This window comes from Megalobrama amblycephala, linkage group LG23 (assembly GCF_018812025.1).
Source record: "Megalobrama amblycephala isolate DHTTF-2021 linkage group LG23, ASM1881202v1, whole genome shotgun sequence".
Classification (NCBI taxonomy): Eukaryota; Metazoa; Chordata; class Actinopteri; order Cypriniformes; family Xenocyprididae; genus Megalobrama; species Megalobrama amblycephala.
The window spans coordinates 13824392-13849823 of record NC_063066.1 but is presented as its reverse complement, the minus strand read 5'-3'; the positions used below and the strand labels follow the sequence as shown (position 1 = coordinate 13849823).

General features: G+C 35.4%; 2 protein-coding genes across 3 annotated transcripts; both read left to right on the top strand.

Annotated features, from left to right (window-relative positions):
- The first annotated feature begins 3799 nt into the window (after nucleotides 1-3799).
- Nucleotides 3800-7861, top strand: gla (galactosidase, alpha). Its single transcript, XM_048176990.1, has 7 exons — nucleotides 3800-4067; nucleotides 4792-4966; nucleotides 5643-5820; nucleotides 5911-6002; nucleotides 6473-6634; nucleotides 6754-6951; nucleotides 7039-7861. Exons 1-7 carry the CDS (start codon nucleotides 3907-3909, stop codon nucleotides 7324-7326), a joined length of 1254 nt encoding a protein of 417 aa, XP_048032947.1. The 5' UTR covers nucleotides 3800-3906; the 3' UTR covers nucleotides 7327-7861.
- Nucleotides 7862-9935: 2074 nt separating this feature from the next.
- btk (Bruton agammaglobulinemia tyrosine kinase) lies at nucleotides 9936-25033 on the top strand. 2 transcript variants are annotated; one of them, XM_048175896.1, is made up of 18 exons: nucleotides 9936-10091; nucleotides 15460-15621; nucleotides 15849-15953; nucleotides 16779-16860; nucleotides 17046-17174; nucleotides 20307-20371; nucleotides 20465-20655; nucleotides 20902-20964; nucleotides 21102-21156; nucleotides 21327-21409; nucleotides 21654-21781; nucleotides 21872-21946; nucleotides 22190-22361; nucleotides 23484-23700; nucleotides 23785-23849; nucleotides 23935-24053; nucleotides 24138-24295; nucleotides 24391-25033. In XM_048175896.1, exons 2-18 carry the CDS (start codon nucleotides 15475-15477, stop codon nucleotides 24457-24459), a joined length of 1923 nt encoding a protein of 640 aa, XP_048031853.1. In that variant the 5' UTR covers nucleotides 9936-10091; nucleotides 15460-15474; the 3' UTR covers nucleotides 24460-25033. The 2 variants fall into 2 exon arrangements, with proteins under 2 accessions (XP_048031853.1, XP_048031854.1); XM_048175897.1 differs by lacking the exon at nucleotides 9936-10091 and adding an exon at nucleotides 13199-13416.
- Nucleotides 25034-25432: the final 399 nt, after the last annotated feature.

Sequence of the window (25432 nt, the reverse complement as noted above, 5' to 3'; positions counted from 1 at the left end):
GTTGGCTTCATTTAGTGTAATGGACAATCCGCAATGGAGTGCACTGGAGAAAAACACCAGAATGCTGAAGCCTGGATTAGGCAATTTGATCCATCAAGTCAACTGTGCCATGTGAATCTTTATATGCCAGTGTGAGAGCTGTAGGGCTGAGCGAATATGGGTAAAACTCTTTACTGTCCTAATACTTCAGAAATCCCTTTAAAGGTGTGAATTAAACGTGGGACAATGGCTTCATCATCACAGTATGCTAATATGATGCAAGGGATTCATCAATATGCTGATTGAGGACTGTTCCCCATTGAAAAAAACAGCATATGTTGGTTAGGTATGTTTTGAAGCATGGCAATTGGTTTGAGCTGGTTTATGCTGGTCCTTAGTTAGTCCTGAGCTGGAGCTAGTTGCTTAGGAGTTGCTTAGGACCAGCTTAAACCAGCTCATGACCAGCTAAGGAAGGACCAACTTAAATCAGCTCAAACCAGCTGCCATGCTTCAAAGCATATCTAACCAGCATATGCTGGTTTTTTCAACAGGTTTGGGACACTCTGTCTGGGAAGAGTTGTTTGCACCTCAGTGACACACCTGTACCATAGGACCCATGTTCTTTCCACTACATACTATATATCTACTAGTGTGTTCTAACATGTAACTATGTCATGTTTGTTCTCATCTGACAGCTTATAAACTGAACTGAATTGTGGTGAACTTAAAAGAGATATTAAAATATCCTAATGTACAATCTAGATACTATTGCTTAAACATCCATTGAGGAGAATTTGTTAATGTCCCCCTCTTGATCACCACCCATTTGCCTTATATTTTGGTTTCCTGTTGGTCAGCTTTCATGATGGTATGTATTCCACTCATGTTTAACAATGCTTTGCTCAAGATATAAGAAGGAAATGTAACTGTTGATCTTGTTGACCTCATACTACAAAGAAGGCTTTTACGGCCTCTCCTTCACAGCAGTGCATTATTTGTTACAACGGCAGTAATGTAGCACTCATTGAAGTATAAGCGCGAGACATCACTGCCATTGTCAGAGCGCGATCAGACCTCACTAACCGAATGCTGAACGCAGTTGGACATAGTGGTGTATTAGAGGTAAAAAATGATATAAATACTGTTCGGTTTCTCGCACAAACCGATCGTTACGTGTCTTAGGACATCAGTGTGTCGTCATGAGCTGCAGGGTTTAATTTGGGTTTGTCTAGACGGCAACGGTTGGAGTTAAAAATCATAATTTGTGTTCTACTGAAGAAACAAAGTCACCTACATCTTGGATGCCCTGGGGGTAAGCAGATAAACATCAAATATCCCTTTAAGCTTCATAAATACAGTAATTTCTGTAAAATAAAACACCAAAATAAAAACTGTGCATATATTTATGAACAAACACCTGCCATGAACTATTATTATTGAAGCATCCGTTTAAACACAAATCAAAGCATAAAGAAACAGCACCACAGAAAAACATGATCAATGAAGCTAAACTAAAAAGTGCAAGTCACAACACTTTTTTTGCAGTTTAAATTTTTTCCTTAAATGCATATGCTGCAACCCTAGCCTTTGCAACACCCATCAGATTGAAAAGCTCCTTGGATTTTCCTCTTGGCAAGAGTGAGAAGGGAGGTAAATTCCTATATTTATTTTAGGATCACACCACCAGTTTTGCAGGTCATCGATTTCACCGTGTCCTATTTACCGGCAACACCGCAGTAATAAGCAGTTCTATCTAATTACTACAAGAGCAAAAGATCATTCAGTCTTTACAAAAAGTAGATTGTAAAATGCCACACTATTATAGTACAGTAATCATACCATTCAAGAAGGTCATTTCTGTTCACTCAGTGATGCTTTGGAGGACTGCAAGCAGAATCATGTATTGATCACAATATTAAAATTGATTTTCTCAAAATATACTAGAGCTCACCTCAGCCGTGTAACTCTTCAGTGAAGGAGTTACTATGAGATCATTGTTAATAATGTTGGAGAGTAATAAAAAACAAACCATTATTGGAAACCATTTTCAAAGCAACCCAACACTAAGATTATAATTAAGACCATAATTTCTGAAGTCGCACATTTGACAGGCATCTTCATAGAGGAGAGGAGCACTAAAGAGGGTGGATGGTGTTGCAACCATCTTCCAATATCAGTTGAGTACAACTAGTTCCATCCAAACTAATGGTTTAGCAGGCAGTGAAATATTTCAAATTCACAAAGAACAGGAAAGGCCTGTGAAAAAGTAGTTAGGCTCTTCCCAGTGATTTCAACCCTCAAATATAATGAACGAAATAAATGACACTAACACAAATATCTGAAATACCAAAGCTAATCTATTTCATCCAGTAAAGCTACAATAGGCCGTTTTATCAAAAGATCCTGATAAATCAGATCTTACAAACTACAATATAAGATGCACTGAAAACCAACAAACCACACTGGGGAGCCTCCCACCAATCCCTCCTGGTCCCCCTGACTACTTTCCATTTTTATCTGTTATTTCATAACATGTCTATACATAAGCCAGAGGTGACAACCTGTTCAATTAAATGGCACAGTGGCAAAATGAAATGTGATGGATAGGCATTTGGGCCCCGGGGAGAAATGAGTGGGCTGTGGGCCTCCACAATCCATCCTTTGAAAAAACACAGCTGAGGTGGAGATAGGCAGTTCCTTCCATGCAATGGAGCAAACATCAAAATATTGAAGAATTTATCACTGCTGCAAACCCGGATCCTGCCACACTACTGAAACCAGTTTTGTTGCCAGACCTACTGACTGATCCATCCATCAAGAAGCCCAAGAAAAATTGAACTATGACATTTGGAGGCCTTTGCACCATTGCTTTGGCTTTGATAGAAACTACTGTGAGTGATAAATTGTTTTTATCATGGCTACCCCCTTTGTACATAGGTTGATATTAGGGTTACCCAAACGCTTGACATTTAGGAAAAGGACAGACTTTGTTCAGTCAATTTTTTAGGATTGAACAGCAAGGAAGTACAGAATCTCATATTAAATAAATGCCAGGTTATGAACTGTGTGATGAATCGTGCAAAGATGCACTGCCAAGATCTTTCGTTTCCTACACCTACTGTATAGTAAACATTTATCTTTGAAGATAATGTACATCTGTTTATAGTGAAACAAGCCAAGTATAAATGATAGTTGGGAAATAAATTAGCAAAGAGTGTTCAGCAAACACTCCAACTGCTGTTACAAGGATAACAGTCATTTTTTTCATTTTATATCTGCCACCTTTTTCAATGCACACAACGAAAGCACAGGAGGTAAAGGAGACACAAAAAAAAAGATGGTAGGACTAAATGAATCTTAGACTGAATAGCATTCCAATCTATATTTCCACTTAACACATATATTAGAAAATAAATGCAATGAATAGCCTCATGTAAGAGTGTTTTAACATGGGGTTAATTGTAACATCATGTCTGTCTTTATTGAATTTGTGGTCATTAATAAATGTTAAATGACAGTACTGGAACCAACTAAATCAGAAGATTCTCTTGTTTAATTTGATTTGTAACATTAAAATATGATTAGGCTACAATAATAACACATAAAATGTTTTCTAGCGTCACAACTCACCCCAATACGTGCAAGACTTTACAAAAGTCAAAATCTAGTGCGTTTTACTCCTCAGTTCTCATATAATTGCGCATATTTTAATTTCTCTTTGTATGTACCAGACAAAACACTATCACAATACACTAAATCGCCGACAAATAAAATCATACACACGGTTGTGATTTGTTTTGGTGGGGGCGTGCGTGTGACGTCACCGATCGAGGAGTGTGCATGTTAGCACCTGACTGATACACTGTAAACACGGAAGTGTAACAACCTGTTGCCTTTAGATTCAGTCATTCATCAGCGCAAACCAATATGGGTGTCTCAAATACAGTCTTTATCGGGCTTGTGTCTTTATTAGTCCCAGCTTCGACGCTGGATAATGGTCTGGCGTTAACTCCCACCATGGGCTGGTTGCACTGGGAGAGATTTATGTGCAACATCGACTGTGATGCGGATCCTCAGAACTGCATTAGGTGAGCGTGTGACCTGATGAGTCGCAAATGTTCACTGAAAAGTGACATAGTCACACCATACTTCTGAATGTTATTGTAATATATATGTCTATATATGAATATGGTTATCATTCAGTACCATGGTATTTGTCAGACTATGATATTGCAACCACTGTATCATGATACTGCAACAGTATGTATGAGGAAAATTTAAAAAAGCAACAAAGAAAAAAAACAACAAATAAGGCAATTACCAGGGAAATAGGTAGTAGGCCTAATGTTCATGGATTTTATAAACAAAATGTATATGAATGTATAAAGGCCTTGTAACATTGGTCCAGTAACTGGTCATCATTTACTAAAATAATAATAAAAAATGTAATTAATTACTGTTTTGACTTCATTAGTTTATTTTAAATGCTCAGTGGTGATATTTTCATGCATAAAATGGCAAGATTTGAGAATTACGTGGTGACTAAGAGAATGAAAAAGAAAACTAGATACCTGAATACCGATGTCACATGAGTGTCATACAGATAAAGCATGTGATGTACAATCATTCCATACATAGAGATCTTCTCATTCTGCACTCATGAGGGAAAAGGGCAGTTATGGGTTTCATAGAGTACTGTTTAGAACAAATGCTGTTTTTTTTACACCTGCACACGCAGACAATCTGTCCTGTACAGTGGGCAGATGTTCTACCATGATACCCTCTTCCTTATGCCCTTGTGTGTCCTGGCAGAGAGGAGCTGTTCATGGAGATGGCAGATGTGATGGTGAAGGAGGGATGGAAGGAGGCTGGATATGAGTTTGTGTGCATTGATGATTGCTGGCCCTCACACGAGAGGGATGCCCAGGGGCGTCTGCAAGCTGACCCCAAGAGGTTTCCCAGTGGGATCAAAAAATTGGCAGATTATGTGAGTATTTGTTGGCATCATAAAAGAGGGAACATGCATCTGGCTCACATGTGGCATTGCCTAGAATTCACTGAATTTTTGGGGAAAACATCATCTACTAGCCTTTATGTCAGTGATATTCAGCTGAAAATGCAACATTTCATATATTGCCCACACAAAGCTATCATATCACCTTGGAAGATGGCTTGAAGGCTCTGTTTACTGTCTGCTTTTGTTGTATGGAAAGAAGCGGAGTGAATATTCTGCGTAATTAAAATAATCTTATAAATATTTAAAATAACAACGATATTAACTATTGTAATAATGTAATTCTATAATTACAATAATTTAATAAATATTGTTAATAATTATTACCTTAATTATTTTAGTAAATAATGTAATTTGATGTTCTGTGGCAGAAAAAAACATACATGATTACATATATGGCAATATATGAATTACATGATTATGTACATGGCAATTTTATTCCTTTAATGTCCTCATGTTGTCATCTTAAAAGTGAAATAGCATACACTTAACTTTACATCAGGCAATTACTATATTTAAATTTAGTTGTCATTTAGCAATATGCCATAACTTGGCTGCTCCAAATCTTTTGTCAGTTATATATCGCCCCCTACTGTTGTCTTGCTTATATCACAGTAAAACTCCATTCTGACCTTTATTGTGTTCTCAGGTCCATGCCAAAGGTCTGAAGCTGGGAATATATGCAGATGTTGGCAAAAACACATGTGAGGGCTACCCTGGGAGTTTAGGTTACTATGATATCGATGCTAAAACCTTTGCAGACTGGGGTGTGGATCTGTTAAAATTTGACGGATGTTTCATGCCTGACTGGCATCAGCTGGGAGAAGGTAATTTGATATATAAAAAAAAAAATTAAGAGTTTTGCTAAGAAATTAAAAAAATTCTTTGTTGTATTACACCATTTTGATGTTTCTTAGGTTATATGAACATGTCGAGAGCTCTAAACCAGACAGGCAGAAGTATTGTATACTCCTGTGAATGGCCATTATATGAGTGGCAATACCAACAGGTGAGACATGGAGATATTTTAATAAAAGGTGCAGTAAGTTTTTTTTTTTTTTTCCTTTTCACAACTACTGTAATATGATAGTACTCCCAAAAATTCTGTCATCATTTACTCGCCCTCATGTCATTTTAAATTTGTATTCATTTCTTTCTTCTGCGCAACACAAAAGAAGATATTTTGAAGAATGTTGATAACCAAACAGTATTTAGTTCCCATTTAACTTCATTGTATTATTTTAACAATACAATGGAAGTTAACAGGAACCAAAACTGTTTCATTATCAACATTCTTCAAAATATCTTCTTTTGTGTTGCGCAGAAGAAAGAAAGCTGTTTGGAACGGCATGAACTGTCCTTTTAAATAGAATAAAATAGCTTTTTAAGTAAGTGGATTTAAATAATTCTTCATAAAGTAGAATTTATATTCTTAAATATTGCTTAGTAGAAAAGTGTTTTCTATATCTTATATTTCAGCCTGACTATGAAGCAATTCGCAAGACCTGTAACCACTGGCGTAACTATGGAGATGTGTGTGACCAGTGGACAAGTGTGACAAGCATCCTGGACTGGACGGCTGATCATCAGAAAATCCTGGTCCCAGTGGCAGGGCCAGGTGGATGGAATGACCCTGACATGGTATGAAGCATCTCATCTCATCATTTTACTCATCCCATCAAGTTTACATGAGTCATTTAAAATTAGCACAGTGCAAACAACTTTAAGTCATAATGTGTTTCTGGCTATGATGCCTCAAGCTGATCATAGGGAACTTCGGCCTTAGCCACGATCAGCAGCAGACTCAGATGGCCATGTGGGCTATCATGGCTGCCCCCCTTCTGATGTCAAATGACCTGCGAAACATCTGTCCCAAATCCAAAGAACTACTGCAGAACAAACACATCATTGCCATCAACCAGGACCCTCTGGGCAAGCAAGGGTATCGTACATTAAAGGTAAAGCATCTTAACCCACTTTAGTATCCATTTGTTTCATTACGGTATCTGTCTGTGAGCTGGAATACATTCATTGCTTGTTCACAGGCTGATAGTTTTGAGGTGTGGGAACGGCCCTTGTCAGGCAACAGGCTGGTCGTGGCAGTGATGAATAGACAGGAGATTGGTGGTCCACGCAGATTTACCATTTCTGTGGCGACGCTGCCTAGTTGGCAGCTCTGTGATCCAAAGTGCAACGTAACGCAGATCCTGCCCGTGTACCAGGAAATGGGTGTCCAGAATCTCTTGTCAAAGGTGATGGTCCAAGTCAATCCTACAGGCACGACACTTCTCACTGTCAACCCTATCAAAAGCTATCCTCATGGCACCCTGTGACATGATTTGCAAAGTAAAACGGTTTTGAAACAAAAATTTTACTATTGCACTAATGTGATTGAGTTACACTTCCTGATATTTTTTATTAAGACTTTTTTATTAAGCTTTTGAATTCCGCTGTACAATCCTTTTTTTTTTTTTTTTTTTTTTTACTTTTTTACTTTTTTAAGTGCACACTAAGAAATCAAAATTCAAAAATTGTAGTTATGCATCGTTTGCTGTACATTAAAACAAACACAAAACAACTCTAAGACCTGCAGTTTACACTTTACACCTGTATTACCCAGAATCAATGTTTTCGGTTCATTGGAAAAGTACTGTACTATAGAAACATATCGTCACGTTCATCCATGATGTGTTCTACTTCAATATTGAAAACTTACAATGTGTTTATGGGTTGCACTGTCCAATTACTTTTTTATTTTAACATACATAAAGGGAACCTCAGGGATTTTTCTAATCATTTGGTAGCTCAGGCCTTGTTCTGAAATTATGTAATTGATCTGAATCAAATAAAGCATCTGTGTAAGTTTCAGTGGTACTTTTGCATTACTAAAATCTGATAAGCACATAACACTCAATATATTAATCAATATGTTTCTGAAGCTGTACTTCAATTCATATATCCATCTCCTCAATCTCTTTCTCGTATTCTTCCAAACACTGGTCAGACTGGCATAAAACACAAGTTGGCCAATAACAAGATTTTCTGTACCAACAAATAACAAATTATCATAAATGTTTGAAAACATAATGTGGCAAAACTTTACATTTTAAAGGGTTAGTTCACCCAAAAATGAAAATTCTGTCATTTATTACTTACCCTCATGTCGTTTCACACCCGTAACAATTAAGATATTTTAGTTGAAATCCGATGGCTCCGTGAGGCCTCCATAGGGAGCAATGTCACTTCCTCTGTCAAGATCCATAAAGGTACTAAAAACATATTTAAATCAGTTCATGTGAGTACAGTGGCTCAATATTAATATTATAAAGCGACGAGAATACTTTTGGTGCAGCAAAAAAACAAAATAACGACTTATTTAGTGATGACCGATTTCAAAACACTGCTTCAGGAAGATTCAGAGCATAAATGAATCAGTGTATCGAATCATGAATCGGATCGCGGGTCAAACCGCCAAACTGCTGAAATCACGTGACTTTGGCGCTCTGAACTGCAGATTCGATACACAGATTCACAATGCTCCGATGCTTTCTGAAGCAGTGTTTTGAAATCGGCCATCACTAAATAAGTCGTTATTTTGCTTTTTTGCCGCACCAAAAGTATTCTCGTCGCTTTATAATATTAATATTGAGCCACTGTACTCACATGAACTGATTTAAATATGTTTTTAGTACCTTTATGGATCTTGACAGAGGAAGTGACATTGCTCCCTATGGAGGCCTCACGGAGCCATCGGATTTCAACCAAAATATCTTAATTTGTATTCCGAAGATTAACGAAGGTCTTACGGGTGTGAAACGAAATGAGGGTAAGTAATAAATGACAGAATTTTCATTTTTGGGTGAACTAACCCTTTAAGCGTTTTTGGAATAAAATGGTTGGATACTTTTGACTCACTAATTTCATCATAAACACAATTATGTTCACAACATGTCTGTTGAAAAATCTGATAAAATTAAATCTTGATAAATGCACACAATATCTTACTGTCCATGTCTATAGAGATGACATTTACACAAAATTTATAGCAACAAAAATTTTATAAAAACACAAACAAAATGTTAAATTTATTAAAAAAATAGGTCAACGCCTTTTCAATAACTGAGTTTATATGTTTTAATAACAAAGATAAATAGAGTTTAATCAGGTCATAAATATAACAATTTTAATTTGACTATAACATATATTGTACAAAAAATAAATAAAGAAAAAGTCACTGATATAGTTCAGGAATACATTATGTAATGGCACCACCATGTGTTTTGGAGGCACATTACTTGTCTGCCAAGTGGGTCACTGGGCACACTTCTGCCCACTACACTTGCATATATTGTTATTGCGGCATATGACCAAAAACCACCTAGACATTTTTTTGGAATTATGGATTTCGCATCTCTTCCATCATTTAAATATTTTGTCAGGTTTTACATGAACGAGTGCAAAACTATGGTGTCCACTAAAATCTAAATATTCAGTACATTAACTTATTTTATTGGTAACAACACAGATCACATCCAAATCATCCACATTTCATGTATTGTTTTTAACATCTTGGCATTCCTGTAAAATTGGCCTAAAACGCCTAAAAAGGCATACCCAAAGTAAATTGCATGCTGTTCTTGAGCCATTTGGAGTATATTTATGGTTTTGGTCTCTTTTTAAAGGTATGTGTACCACAGGCGGCACAGTGGAACACTAACAGGCTAATATTTTGTAGCATTAAATGGTGCTGCGACTACAGAGAAACCATCTGTAATTGTCTTATTCATCAAAAGAGTCAAGTAGGCTTTGGATTACTAATTTTCAGTCTTCTCAAACTGAATATCGGAGTCGTGTACAGGTCAGTTACATGCAGAATACGAGTCTTAACAGACAGCGTGAAAGTGTTAACAGCAGCCCTGCATGAGCGACAGTATGAAAATTAGCAGGAAGCAAAAGGGGAACTGAGTAACACAGAGTCCTGTGGTTGGGTGGAGTTTTGTCCACTGTTGATCACATTCACAGTCCAGTTTAATAACCTGCACTCAGTCTGACTGGCTTCATCCTGGTGCCAGATCACAGTGGATAAAACACAACTCTGGTAAGATATCTCAGGTTTCTTTATTAGCCGAAAACTGTTCCTCTGTCAAAGAGTAAGATTGTGTAATTTGCTATTAATTGTGACTGGTCAAATGTTGAGTAATGTTGTGGCTTAAAAAGATAACCAACTAACTAAAGCAAACAAAATAAGTTAGGAACTTGCTGTATAGGGATTTCAAACACAATAGAGAGACACTCTATGATAGTGTCTTAAATGGCTTAACTAATCTATTTTTGCTCCTAACTCCTCTTTCTTTTCTGTGCAAATGCTGTTTGCACCTTAAATCATCTTTACTGTATAACCTTCCTGATTTATTGTCATACAAGTAAATCAACACTTTGTTATACTATCAACAGGAACAATACAGAACAATTACAACTTTTCCACCCCAGCATATATAATAAAGTTTTATAATAATAATGGTAACTTTTAGGGTCTCATTTGTTAACATTAGTTATATGTATTAACTATATTACCTAACATGAGCAATACATTTGTTGCAGTATTCATTAAGCTTTGTTAATATAGTTAATGTTCATTGTTTTTTCATCATAGTTTACTGTTTATTTTACAGTGTCATTGTTATATATGTATTTACTGTAGTAATAAAGCCTCATCCTAACCCTAACCCTATTGTAAGTACATGTAGTTAATTGTCATTACTTAGTACTTAAATGTATAATTACACTGTAATACTGACACCTTAAAATAAAGTGTAACCCAGTATGTTAATACATAACATTTTTTATTTTAAATATTACCAATATCTATACTATTACCAATATTAGTAAATGTTGAAATTAACATTAAATAAGTTTAATAAATACTGTAGAAGTGTTGTTCATTCTTAGTTCATGTTAATGTTAGTAAATGAAACCTACTGTAAAGTGTTACCATAATAATAGAATTGAATTTTTAAAAAAAAGCTAAATATAGCTAAAAATAATAATTTAACAAGAAAATTACTTGAGTTATAGTTATCAGTACAGTATATATTGTTGTCTTGCATCAGGGATTTGTTCACAGTCATAATTATGTAACATTTCACGTATCTATTTGTTAATAAATGTTATAAAGGGGTTCATGCAGCATTCTTGTATGCTGCATTAAATGGATCCTGCATACAGAATCTTGTACAAAGGAGAAATAATGGACTTTACACTTTCTTTTTACTGTTTCACTCCATAGTTTTACTGAATTATGCAAAAACAGATCTGCAGCATACACCACAGTGGTACACAAGACACTGTTGTTGGGCTGATAACATTATTAGTGAGAGTCATATAGGGTGCAGCTTTTATGCATTTATATTTCTTCATGTAGCAGATGCTTTTATCCAAAGTGAAATCCAAAATAAGTGACCAAATATGAACAGAACAAGGTTGGTGTTTTCACACTAGAGATATGTGCTATGTCACAACGTGTTTTGTGACAAGTGTTTTGGCAAGGATGTAACCAAACATGTAAGAATGTAAAAAGTTTAGCAATTGGCTATAAAACTCATATTTATCAATAATTATTCAAATAATTAGAGGGAATCCTCTTCAATGTTTATAATGGATATCCTGTTTTTAATACAGTAACATTCATAACCAACATTTAATCAAATGTCCATACTCCTACACACCTTTGTGTGTTTGTAAAAGAGTACATAACAAGATGCAGTCTGAAAATATCTAACATCTATGCTTTGCATTTGTACATCACACAATGAAAAGACTCCATTTTGGTGGATATCAGTGATGCAAATTCAAATTCCATCGAATAACATTTACTGTCATATTCTAATGTAATTCATTTTCAGCTGGGACATTTAGTAGGCTATGTCCTGTTTTAAGCTAAAGTTAAATTATTGTTAAGGTTTGTTAAACCTAAACACTTTGACAATTTGACTATTGAATGACAACAAAACTTGAACTGCATTGAGCTGGATGATCTTCAGAGCTGCTTTATAGCTGAATCAACTGTTTCATAATAAACAAATTTCACATTTTTGATCCTGTTATTGAATTGAATTAACACTAAACTGACCCAAATTGAATTTTCGACACTATTGTCTTTTGTAGAGCTGCTCATAGTTGAATTCAACTCATTTTACACAGTTATTGAACTAAACTGAATCAACATTGAACTGACTTCAGTCTTTTTTACAGCACAATTGAATTCTGTTCTCATCATTGATCATTATTTCCTGTAAAGCTGCTTAAAAACAATCGATGACATTGCTTAAAATAACTAAATATTTATTTGCGATGTTGCATTTGACTTTAAGTTAGCCAAGTGAACCATTTGGCTGAACCATTGCTAAGGAACCACAGAGGTGTTGATAAATTGTGGTCTAATGTGGCAGACTATCTTTTGCCCAGTTCCCTCCCTCCAAACATGAGTGATACTTGCATACTTATCATTCAGGAACCTTACAGACACAGGACACTCTAGAAGGTTCCTGTTGCTCAACATCATTTTCAATGAATAGCGAGTATTTAAACTGTTAACCACAAGGGGTACATTAATGCATGTTCATGAGTCATTTTATGCAAAATTTTCAACAAGAAAACAACACACACATTAGTCATGCATAAAAAAAACATGTATGATTCAGCCTAAAATTAAGATCCACCTGCCCTGCCATTAAGTATTATACGAAATGATGGTCTTTTTAAGCAGTGTAGGTTAAATCAACAAATTGTTAAGGGTTACGTTGTGCAACATCTGCCTGGAAAAAAACCCTGATGTGAAACAGAGACAAGCTTAACAGTAATTATCTGACTCGTACTGCTTACTGATGCCGATACGAACTGTGTTTCCCCTTCCTCTGTATCACAGATCAACATTGATGCAACTTCCCTGTATCAAGTCTTCTAAGTCATTACCCTTTGAAAAAATGTTAAGCTTTCATGCTAAACAAAGCTGTTAAAACCAATGCATGCAGACTGTAGTCCTGACATCCCAAACCAACACCATTATAGCTTAGAGTGTGTTTAATACAGCAGCAGATGCTTTTGGTATTTTAATAGTAAATGATTAATTCAGAGTATTAACTCAAATATAAAGCGGAAGTGATGTTCATATTTGTCACAGACTACAAAAAGTTTTCTTCAAAAACTTTTTGTGACAAGCTTTTGAAGGTGTTAAAAGGCGGCGGTGGTGGCAGAAGAAGAAACCAGGAAATGCTTGCATGGTGTTTAAAATAGGCAGTTTAGTTTCTCTACCACAAAACACAGACGACTCAGCATTTAACAACTATGTGAGAGAAGCTTTTTGTGGAGGCACTGAATGTAATGAGGAACAGAACTGAGATGTTTTAAAGGACACTGGGATACAGGTAACTCTTTACTAATGCTTCTCTGGAGTAAAATATGTTAGATATGGCACTTTTCTATATTATAATCAGAATACAAGAACGATATTTGGATACTAAAAAGATTTTAAGCAAAAACCAGTCAACCTTGTTGGCTAATCTTTATTGATTCATGTAAATGTGTGAAACCTAAAAGCTGTATTCAGTTAAAAAGTTCATCAACAAGGTCATTCAATGATTAACAAATGCTTTTTTCCCCTCAACGCATTCTTTCTAATCTATTTGCTGGATTCAATGGTGCCCTTATGATGTTGTGTAACATTAAGATGATTGTCCAAGTAGTAGTGCGATGTATTTGTTTTATACTGCCTACATAAATATTTCAACCTACACTATCAATATTGAATAAGAACATTGTTCCCAAGACCTCTAGCTGTTGCATTTAACTAAGACGCAGGCCTTTAGGAAAGAAGGATGTGGACGTTCAGTTTTGGTTTGTAAATAGTGAAGAGTACATGGTGAGATGCTGATATGCAGTGAAAAGATGAGTGAGTTTGTGGGTTCACAGCTTAGATCAGATCAGGAAGAAGCATTCATGATCTACAGGAGGAAATATTGGCAACAAAGGATGTCATTGACAGGAGGGCTCATGCAAACCATTTCAAATCAGACACGGCTGCCTAAATCCATCTTCAGCTTTAGACAACCAAAATCATTGTACAGACCTGATGGAAAAATGGTCTAGCATAAATGCTACCATTAGATACCAAGATATAGAAGCAGAGTGGTTTGACTGCAGGGGAGATAAAAACATCTTAAAGGGTTAGTTCAGCCAAAAATGAAAATTCTGTCATTAATTACTCACCCTCATGTCGTTCCAAACCCGTAAGACCTTTGATCATCTTCGGAACACAAATTAAGATATTTTTGATGAAATCAGATGGCTCAGTGAGACCTGCATTGCCAGCAAGATCATTTCCGTTTTCAATGCCCAGAAAGCTACTAAAAACATTATTAAAACAGTTCATGTGAGTACAGTGATTCAACCTTAATATTATAAAGCAAGAATACTTTTTGTGCGCTAAAAAAAACAAACAAAAAAAACAAAGTAATTACTTTATTCAACAATATCTAATGATGGGCGATTTCAAAACACTGCTTCATGAAGCTTCGAAGCTTTACGAATCTTTTGTTTCGAATCAGTGGTTTGGCGCGCCAAAATCACGTGATTTCAGTAAACGAGGCTTTGTTACGTCATAAGTGTTTCAAATTTCAATAGTTCACGTGACTTTTGCAGTTTGGTACTCGCTCCTAACCAATGATTTGAAACCAAAGATTCGTAAAACTTCGAAGCTTCATGAAGCAGTGTTTTGAAATCACCCATCACTAGATATTGTTGAATAAAGTCACTATTTTTTATTTATTTTATTTTTTTGGGTGCACAAAAAGTATTCTCGTCACTTTATAATATTAAGGTTGAACCACTGTAGTCACGTGAACTGTTTTAAATATGTTTTAGTAGCTTTCTGGGCATTGAAAACGGAAATGATCTTGCTGGCAATGCAGACCTCACTGAGCCATCAGATCTTATAAAAAATATCTTAATTTGTGTTCCGAAGATGATCAAAGGTCTTACGGGTGTAGAACGACATGAGGGTGAGTAATTAATTACATAATTTTCATTTTTGGGTGAACTAACCCTTTAAGAAAACCAAATAAATATTTACATATTTAAATGCTAAATACTAGTGCTGTCAAATCGATTAATCCTGATTAATCCCGTAATTAAACATAAGTGTGTAAATAGATAATATATATGTGTGTGTGTACATATATATATATATACACACACACACACACACACACACACACACACACACACACACATCATATATACAAACTTTTCTGTTAGATGTGATTAATCATGATTAATCAATTGGACAGCACTACTAAATACATATTTAACAAAACCAATAGAGTATCTCGTCACTCAAAAAGCTAACTATCATGAAATCAATGAAGACATGAAATATGTTCAACAATAACAGTTTGTTTTTTCCCCCCAAGCTCACACAGATTTAAATGAACATGCCAGACAGCATTCTGGAGGAGATTTTTATAAAACGGTCCCAGCAGAAGAAGAAGACCTCACCTTTAAACTTCAAAGAAAGGCTGTTCGTACTCACTCAAGATAAAATATCCTACTACGACTATGACGCCGAAAAAGGGGTATGTATGTACAGTACTCTTTATTTTAAAGTTGGCATGAATTGGAAATTCACTCAAAATTGATCTTATTTTCGATTAACCTTTTCACTCGGATGTACGTCACAATACAGAAGAAATGATGTGACTGTACTTCCGTTACATTGTGACTTTAATATATTTAAAAACCACAAGTTGTAATGTTTTGCAATTTTGAACTTTTTGATATTGTAATCCTATTGACTGTTTAGAAGAGGAAAAGCCTTAAAGGTTATGTGGACATTGAAAAGATCAAATGTGTGGAGATTGTTTTACCAGAAGACAGCGCACCTCCTGACCGACTCTTCCCTTTTCAGGTGGGTCTCTGCAAATAATAAGACTACACATTCTTCTTCACAAACTTAAGTGGGAACTCAACGTTGGTCTTTCTAAACAAAATTTCTAAACATCTGAATGTGCATTCTATGTGTATTTAATGTAATTATGTTACTTTGACTTCCCTCGTTATTATATTGTTTTCCTTTTCGATTTCAAATAAGTAAAGTCTGTGTCACTATATCTGAAATAAAAGTTTCAACATTAGCTGTCTTGTAAATACACACTAATAACATCCTTAGGGCTGGTAGAAATATTATTGAGCTGATAGAGTGCAAAAAGAAACAATACTCAGGTTTTCAACCATGATAAGAGCAGAAGTGAAACCTTTCCTCTTCAAAGTCTGAAATCAGAGGAACAACAGAATTTAACAGGTGCTGCTGACACTTTAAAATTGCCAGGCACACAAAAACACTCTCAGCTTCAGCAACTTAAGCACAAAAAGTGAGTTTTCCATCTTCAGACCACCGACAAACAGAAAGGGCGCCAGGAAATGAATGTGTCAAACAACAACATTTTGTGGTTTTCAGGTTTTCAGTTTTCAGATTAACACTTAAAATTATGAGCTATATGTATTTAGACTTTACTTCTCTTTATATAATGTTACTTTTGATGAAATCGTACAACTATTTTGCAGTCTTCAAAAATAGTACTAAAAAAGCTAAGAATAAACAACTGTGCAGTAAATGAAGCTTCAAAAGAAAGAGGAAACATTTGGCAATAGTATATATGATGTTGAAATGCAACAGTTGATTCATCTAAAGGCATATATAACTTTGTATTGTGAATTTTATTTTCTCTCGCAGATAATCTATGATGAAGGTCCCCTTTATGTATTTGCTAAGTCGGATCAAATTCGAAAGCACTGGATACATGAACTAAAAAATGGTCAGTATTTATTTTAAGTCATTATCACAAAGTCCATTCAAATTTGTAAGCCACCTATATGTGGACTACATTATAGGAAAGATAAAAAGAAAAGCATGACTGCTTCCCATAACACAACATTCAAGTCATATGCAAAACTCTGTGTTTATTCAATGTAAATGGTTTCCAATGTACCTGTCTTAAAGTGGTGCGGTTCAACAAGGATCTGATGCAGAAGTACCACCCGTGCTTCTGGGAGGATGGCTTATGGAAGTGTTGCCAGCAGGAGGTGAAGCAGGCCATGGGCTGCAGGGTGCTGGAGACCAAAAATGGAGGTCTGTAAAACTAAAGTGTGAAAATAAATTAAACACTGTCACACTTCAACAATAGAGTTCAGAACGTTTGGATCTGTTAACGGTTCTCACAGGTAGATTTTTTTTTTTCTCGCCGAATCGGAAGAAATATCATATTCCAATCTTCTCACATTCTTTCCAGCAATACATCTGCAACTCCTGTGTGACCAATGTAGTCAGATTTTCAATAAATGACTCTTACAAGCCAGTTATTCTTAGTGAATCTAAACTGAGAACTGAGCTAGATGATGACATTTTTTTGCAGAACTGCTTTATATAGATGACATTAACTAATTTAAAAATTAATGATCTTTACAACGAAAATGAATCAACACCAAACTGACTTCAGCTGAACAATGACACTGTTTTTTTAAAAATGCTGTACAGCCAAAATGACTCTCTTTGCATCATTTAATCATTTTCCTGTTATCACTGTAAAGCTGCTTTGAAACGATCTGTATTGTATAAAGCGCTATAAAAAATAAAGGTGGCTTGATTTGATTGAAGGGAAAGTTCACCCCAAAAATTAAAATTATGTCATCATTAGGTGTGTTCACACCCTGACAAAATTACCGTACACAGTAAAATCCACAGAGTTAAATCAACTCTGCTCAGATAACATTTGGTCCCTCTTTGAATAGTTTTAAAATAACACTGAAGCAGAGTTAAAGTTAATAAGATAATTAAGCTATTAATTCAGGGATGATTGAAGATTAATGATGAACACCTGCTGTTAACAAGCAGAATAACTGAAGAAAAGAGAAACACAAGAACTACAAGTGACTTCAGCCAAAACCATTTAATTGAAATCAACTGAAGGTAAAAGACATTAAATCTCTCAAGATCTGATTTACTAATGGTTTTGGCTTCAGTTATTCTGCTTGTTAACAGCAGGTGTTCATCATTAATCTTCAATCATCCCTGAATTAATAGCTTAATTATCTCATTAACTTTAACTCTGCTTCAGTGTTATTTTAACATGTTTTAGTCCCGATGATGATGAGCAGAGGCGAAGATCAATTATAAGTCCTTTTATTAAACAAAGTAAACACAGTTAATTGAATAGCAAGAAACATAAACGAAATAGCTTGTAGAACACAACACATGAACAATACCAGACAAAGAACTGAATGAAACGAGGAACTTAAATACACAGGGTGAATAAACTCAATGACGAATAGGTGACAACTAGTTAATCAAAAACCATGGTAACAAATGAAGAGCAGGAAAATGGAACAAATGAAAACAGGTAACTGAGACAAATAGTGTTGTCAAAAGTACCGGTACTTCGGTACCAAGTCAGTACTGAAATTTTGAAAATGTGACGATACCAGCATTTCTGTAGTACCGGTAGTATCGAGAATCCGGGTATATTCGGTACCCACTGATAAGGCTGTTGGCAGTATTTACTTGAATATGACACGAATGAAGAACAAAGCTTTGTTTACAGAAGAAATAATAGGTTAGCAATTAAATGTGACATCGCAGCCATGGAAACATTTTGGTTAATGCCGAATAAGAGAGGTGCGTGAGTCCATACATTTAAGCTTCGTATTCTGTTTTCCGAATCGCGATCTGGTCACCTGATTAGCAGAGAATTTAACAATATTCCATTAGTTATTCCACTGAACATGGAATCTGTTTCTTTTCCCAAATCTTCACTCACGCAGGGGATTATAACGTTTCTTTCGTTCGCATTTAGGCCTATTATAGGCTATTCGCATTCTTTACTGTGGTAAAGTAGAAAAAAACACCGTAGGACAGAAACCTTTTTGCTTGCACGTCAGTTTCTATTTAACAGAGTTTGTGCTTGTTATTAGACTTTATAAGGCGCGTCAAGTTTATTTGTATATATCGCGTTTCATACGCTGGTGATTTTTACTTTCGTTTTCTCTGGCAGCGCTAAATCAAACATAGCCTGAATGTCTTGCCCCTGCAGAGGATAAAACTCGCTCTTCAGACCTTTTACAACAAGTGTCAGTTGTTTGTAACATCAGGAGATAACGAAGATATTATTAAAGAGAAATGGTCTCTTTCCTGCTCGTGTCCCACATCCCTCTCAAAGCGCAAAGCGGCTACATCAAAGTAATAACGGGACTTTGGCTATATATGACGCGTCTTTGTGTGGAAATAAAAAACGAATGCTTTTTAAAATAATATTTAACTTTCTTATTATTTAGGTTACCATTATTTACCGATATTTATTTCATAGTTTTACAGGCTGTAGTGTGTTGTTTCTCTGACGGAATAGCTAAAATAAACACGCACGTCTGTTACCCCTGTTGAAAAAACGAGCATATGCTGGTAAAGTAGATTTTGAAGCTGGTATGCTGGTTTGAGCTGGTTTATGCTGGTCCAGGACCAGCTTAGGACTAGTATGGACCAGCAGCACCTACCTTACCAGCATATGCTGGTTTTTTCAACAGTACACAATGGATGTTTGAGCATTTAATTATTATTTTTTTTTTTTTATATTTCAAAATTTATTTCATTGAGGTAGCCTATATATACACACACACACACACACACACACACACACACACACACACACACTCCAAATCATATTTAATGTTTTTAAAACATGCTATATAAAATAGTAAAATAGTTCCAATAGATTTTACTGTGGTACCGAAATTGGTACCGAGAACCGTAAAATTTTCATGGTATCGGTACCGACTACTGGAATTTTGGTACCGTGACAACACTAGAGACAAACAAACTAAAAGTTCATGAAAACGAAAGCAAACCACTAAGTCCGTGACACTGGGTGAACTATCTCTCTAAGGCCAATTATTGTTTTGCATTTATGCTACCTATAAAGTCTGTGTAAACATACATTTTGAATGGTTTTAAATGTACTTAATATTGAAATAAGAAAAAAAAGTACTGAGAACCTATTGAACCTAAGAGTACTAAGAGAATCATTAATAAACATTGCATAAAGATTTGTTACACAATAACGATTCTTTGCAGTTTCCATCTGTATTGAACAAGGCACCATTGCTTTATCAATTCAACACTTAAGTATGGTGTAATATTTAATAGTTAATGCTAATTAAACAAACTGAATTTATATTTATTCAATAAATATCATCTCTTACCCTTCTTCAAAAGGGGTTTTCAAAAGAGGTTCCAAGAATCGTGATTCCAGAAAGCCTCTTCCACCAACACCCGAGGAGGTCAGTTACCAGTCTATCCTGTCAGTGACAATATATGCATAATGTACCATTAGAATTAGCCTTAAGAAATGATCTGTTACCTTCTTGTTTTAGGAAAAGCCACCCAGGCCTCTCCCACCCCAACCACCCATGCAACCCCCAGGCTTCAGTGTGGGCATGACTGTTATAGCTGAATATGAGTATGCACCAATGACTCCCCATGATCTAGAGCTGAGAAAAGATGAGGAGTACACACTCTTAGAAATCAACGATCCCAACTGGTTTAAAGCCAGAGATAAATATGGGTAAGAGACTGCAAAATGAATAAGTATATGACTAGTAATGCTTGATCTATCTGATATATCAAGATTGTCTAAATGTTCTAATGGTGAATGTATTTGATAAACACATGAACTGCTGTCAAATTATTTGCATATCTGGGGAAACTTTTACAGGCTGTGGGTGAAATGTAGTCAGGTGGAACTAGCTGTGCAATTAGGACTGTGTTCTCTTAGATAAAAAGCATTACTGATCTCCTACACTGTTTACAGAAAAGAAGGCTACATCCCAAGTAACTACATCGCTCAGGCCTTGAATGGATTGGAGAAATATGAGTAAGTATACATTCAACAAAATGGACAACTACAGCTTTGCACACTAGTTTGAAAAGGTGAACAATTTTGAACTTTATAAACACAGTCCAGCTACATTGTAACCGATTATAACATATTATTTCATATCTATCTCGTAGTTGGTACTGCAAGAACATCAACCGTAGCCAGGCAGAGAATTTACTGAAAACAGAAGTAAGTATAGAACAATGGTGGCAATGGTTATGTTGATTTTGAATAGAATGTGCCACATTTTTTACATTGACATGATAATAAACATTGGCACACTGACTTGAATTAACTATATATATTTGTTTAATATACAGTATGTTCTGAAATGTTATCTTTAAAAAAAAAAAAAACAGAATAAAGATGGCGGTTTCTTGGTGAGAGACTCTGGCAAATTCACTGGAAAATACACTGTCTCTGTGTTCACCAAGGCTGGTGGGTGAGTTTGATCAAGCTAAACATTTGTTTCACGGTTAACTTATCAAAATGAAAGTGGAACACTGACCCTACGGAAGAGAGATGTAAATCTCTTCATGCAAAACTAGGATAAGTCCTATCCTTTCACACTGTATAAATTGTCACTGGGCTGTGTGGTTGCTCTCTTAAATTCTTTGTAAGAAAGATTTACGGTTTGACTTGAATCCCAAGTGATTGTGTGAACTTCATTTCTGGTCTCTCTCCAGGGAGAATGTTGGCAGTTGCAGACACTACAACATATGTGTCACTGCGGAAGGCCAGTTCTATCTAGCAGAGAAGCACAATTTTAGCAGTATCCCAGAACTTATTAATTACCACCAGCACAACGCAGCGGGTAAATCTCACCTTAACTACTCATTGTGAATACACAATGACAAATTATGTCTCAAAAGGTATTTAATCAAAGCAAATGTGTCTGTTTCAGGTCTGGTGAGCAGACTAAAATACATTGTGTCAAATCGGGCTCAGAATGCTCCCTGCACCGCTGGTCTAGGTTATGGTGAGTTTATATTTGTTAGAGCATGGCGCTAATCACGCCAAGGTCATAGGTTTGATTCCTAGGGAATGCATGAACTGATAAAATGCATAACTTGAATGCAACGCTTTGGATAAATGCATCTGCCAAGTATATAAACGTAAAAATATAAATGTAAATATTTGGCTCTATGGTTCTGAGAGTTGTAAATGGTGTCGATTAAAACAACGTGCTAAAACTGCCTTTTCCCACTACTTTTCATTCCAGGAGGTTGGGAGATCGACCCCCGACAACTTACATTTATCAGAGAACTTGGCAATGGTCAGTTTGGAGTGGTAAAGTATGGGAAATGGCAAGGCCGTCATGACGTGGCCATTAAAATGGTCAAAGAGGGCTCAATGTCGGAGGATGACTTCATTGAGGAGGCCAAGGTCATGATGTAAGTATAAACTTCTGTTCAAAAGATTTTATTATTATTATTTTCAGTGTTGGGGGTAGTAACGCATTACAAGTAACTTGAGTTACGTAATCAGATTACTTTTACAACTAACTAGTAAAGTAACGCATTACTTTTTTACAACAAAATATCTAAGTTACTTTTTCAAATAAGTAACGCAAGTTACTTTTTCACATTTATTGAGTGACAGATCTCCTGTCCCCATGTTGAGAGAAATAAAGTGCAGAGGGTGTTGTGTGTGCTGTGTAAGCATGATGGTTATTGTAGTTCTAGACTAAATGTGAACATGCATTTACTCATCTCACTTGCACGAAAATGTTCAGTATTCCTCAAAATGAATGAAAACAGTGAAATGCAATCTCAGAATTTTTTCAAACCTGTAATAATGAACTATATTCAATTACAAAAATATACTTTATGTATTTAAACTCAGTTATTAACCAATGTCTTTGCTGCTGACTTCAATATACCTAATTCAACCATACTAATAAGCGAAAAATACTTTAGATTAGATTTAGAAATAAGAACTAGAACTTGTGAGAAAAAGTAACGCAAAAGTAAAGTAACGCATTACTTTTCATAAAAAGTAACTAAGTAATGCAATTAGTTACTTTTTTAGGGAGTAATGCAATATTGTAATGCATTACTTTTAAAAGAAACTTTCCCCAACACTGATTATTTTTAACTCCGCAAGGATTTCACATAAATTCTATTGTTTTGAACTTTTCATTAAAGAATCCCAGAAAAAAATGTATCACTGTTTCCACAAAAATATTAATCAGTTTTCAACATTGATTATAATAAGAACTTTCTAGAATTATTTCTAAAGGATCATGTGACGTCCTGAAAATTCAGCTTTGCCATCACAGGAATAAATAACATTTTAAAATATGTTTAAATATATTTTACTGTATTTTGGCTCAAATAAATGCAGCCTTGGTGAGTGCAAGAGATTCTTTCAAACACATTAAAAAATCTTACCGACCCCAAACTTCTGATGTGGTTGCGATTAAAGTTGATACACTTGATTATTCATCATCAGTGTTTATGTCCTGTTTTTCATTCATGTTTATTTCTCTATAATCATTTTCTGCTGTATAATAGGAAACTCTGTCACGAAAACCTGGTGCAGCTCTATGGCGTCTGCACAAAACAACGTCCCATCTATATAGTCACAGAATATCTTGCCAATGGATGTCTGCTGAGTTACTTACGGGAGAACCTGCAGCACCCCTCCAGTATTCTTCTCCTTGAGATGTGTAAAGATGTCAGCGAGGGCATGGCCTACTTAGAAGCCAATCAGTACATCCACAGAGACCTGGTCTGTGTAACACAAAAATATTCTTTACCAACTAGAAGAGATATTTTACCATTAAGGTGTAAATTATTGTTTTTTTCCTCATAGGCTGCCCGGAACTGTTTAGTAGACTCAAATGGAACCATTAAAGTGACTGATTTTGGATTGTCAAGGTAATTGTATGCATGGCAGACAACACTATTTACACACAATTCACCATACTTTCTCTCTACATAGAAATTGTTGCTGTCCATACAGGTATGTTCTGGATGATGAATACACCAGCTCTGCTGGTTCAAAGTTCCCAGTGCGCTGGTCGCCTCCTGAAGTTCTCCTTTACTGCAAGTTCAGCAGCAAGTCAGATATTTGGGCGTTTGGTGCGTCACCACTGCATTTCCAGCATAACTTTACCTTCTGTCAAACCAACTGTTTCATTTTCTCTTATGTTATTTGCCTGACAGGTGTTTTGATGTGGGAGGTGTACACTCTAGGCAGAATGCCATATGACCGGTGGAACAACACAGAGATAGTAGAGAAAATTTCTTCAGGTCACCGGCTTTATCGCCCACAACTGGCCAATGACAAAGTTTTTTCCATTATGAACAGCTGCTGGCATGAGGTATACACAGCTTTATACTAATAGTCAAAACATTTTGTGAATTAAAACTGTTATCTGTTAATGCCCCTCTCTCTCTCTCCTTTTTTTTCTTGTAGAGACCAGATGAGCGGCCCACATTCGTGGATCTTGTCATGACCATCAAGGATTTGCTTTTCAATATGTAATAGACATAACTACTGTGCACCCTTGAACATTAAGAATACAGTCCACCATATGCAATAGAAAGAATGATTATGTAACTTGTCTTGAATAACCTCCTCAATTAATTTCTTTCAACTAAGAACCTAATAATGTGAATGCTGAGTTACATATGTCTTGGATAATTTCGTTTGAGTGTAAAATGTTGCAAGAGAAAAAATAATTTGATTTCTTATTTAATATTGCAGTCTCACAAGCTATGCTGTATTTAGTCTATAAAACCCCCTTTCGGTTTCGTATATAAATCAAAGGCTGTTTTATTTATAATAACCAGCTGCAACAACAATAAAACTTTCGGACTGTAATGTACATACATCATGACTGTGTATTGATTAGACTGTGTATTGATATACAGAAATATATAAGTAAACTTTAGAAAAACAATCTCTAGAAGAAATCTTCCAGGCTTGTTGTGTAAATATTTTTTATTCATATCACATTCTCTCCTGTGATTGACATCTGATGGATATTTAATTAAAGATTAGACTTTGTCTTTTTCATCGAGCTGTAAACTGAATAAAATGAGAGCAGTTTACAGTATTCCTCTGGCTCCACTGATTTTTACTCTTCTTTTACAAATTAAATTGGTCTTCATTAATGTCAGTAAACACTTACTTACAAGTGCAGATTACTTTACATTCAAACATAATTTGGATGAAAATAAAAATATAAAAAAATTCTGGTCTCCCGACCTGGTACATTAATTTCCTTGTTACATAAATGTTTTTATTTATATTTTATCATTATCATATAACTGTTGTTGGTCAAAATACAAAATGCTGATCTTAAACTCTAGAAAAGGATAAAAATGAAACATTTGATATTAATGTTTACACACTTGAAGAGTTTCAAAAGCAGAATTTTACAGTTTCAACAAATGTAGTTTATCATGTATAAACCCTTGAATGTAGCATCTGTCTCAGTGTGTTTCATATAGCT

What these genes read in the sequence shown, in the direction of transcription:
- btk (XM_048175896.1), top strand. Translation starts at nt 15,475, where the DNA reads ATGAACATGCCAGACAGCATTCTGGAGGAGATTTTTATAAAACGGTCC. An exon ending in CCACCAGCACAACGCAGCGG is followed by an intron (nt 21,782 to 21,871) that starts GTAAATCTCACC and finishes TGTCTGTTTCAG; the next exon opens with GTCTGGTGAGCAGACTAAAA. An exon ending in ACTGATTTTGGATTGTCAAG is followed by an intron (nt 23,850 to 23,934) that starts GTAATTGTATGC and finishes CTGTCCATACAG; the next exon opens with GTATGTTCTGGATGATGAAT.
- gla (XM_048176990.1), top strand. Translation starts at nt 3,907, where the DNA reads ATGGGTGTCTCAAATACAGTCTTTATCGGGCTTGTGTCTTTATTAGTC. An exon ending in GATCCTCAGAACTGCATTAG is followed by an intron (nt 4,068 to 4,791) that starts GTGAGCGTGTGA and finishes GTGTCCTGGCAG; the next exon opens with AGAGGAGCTGTTCATGGAGA. An exon ending in GATGGAATGACCCTGACATG is followed by an intron (nt 6,635 to 6,753) that starts GTATGAAGCATC and finishes TGATGCCTCAAG; the next exon opens with CTGATCATAGGGAACTTCGG.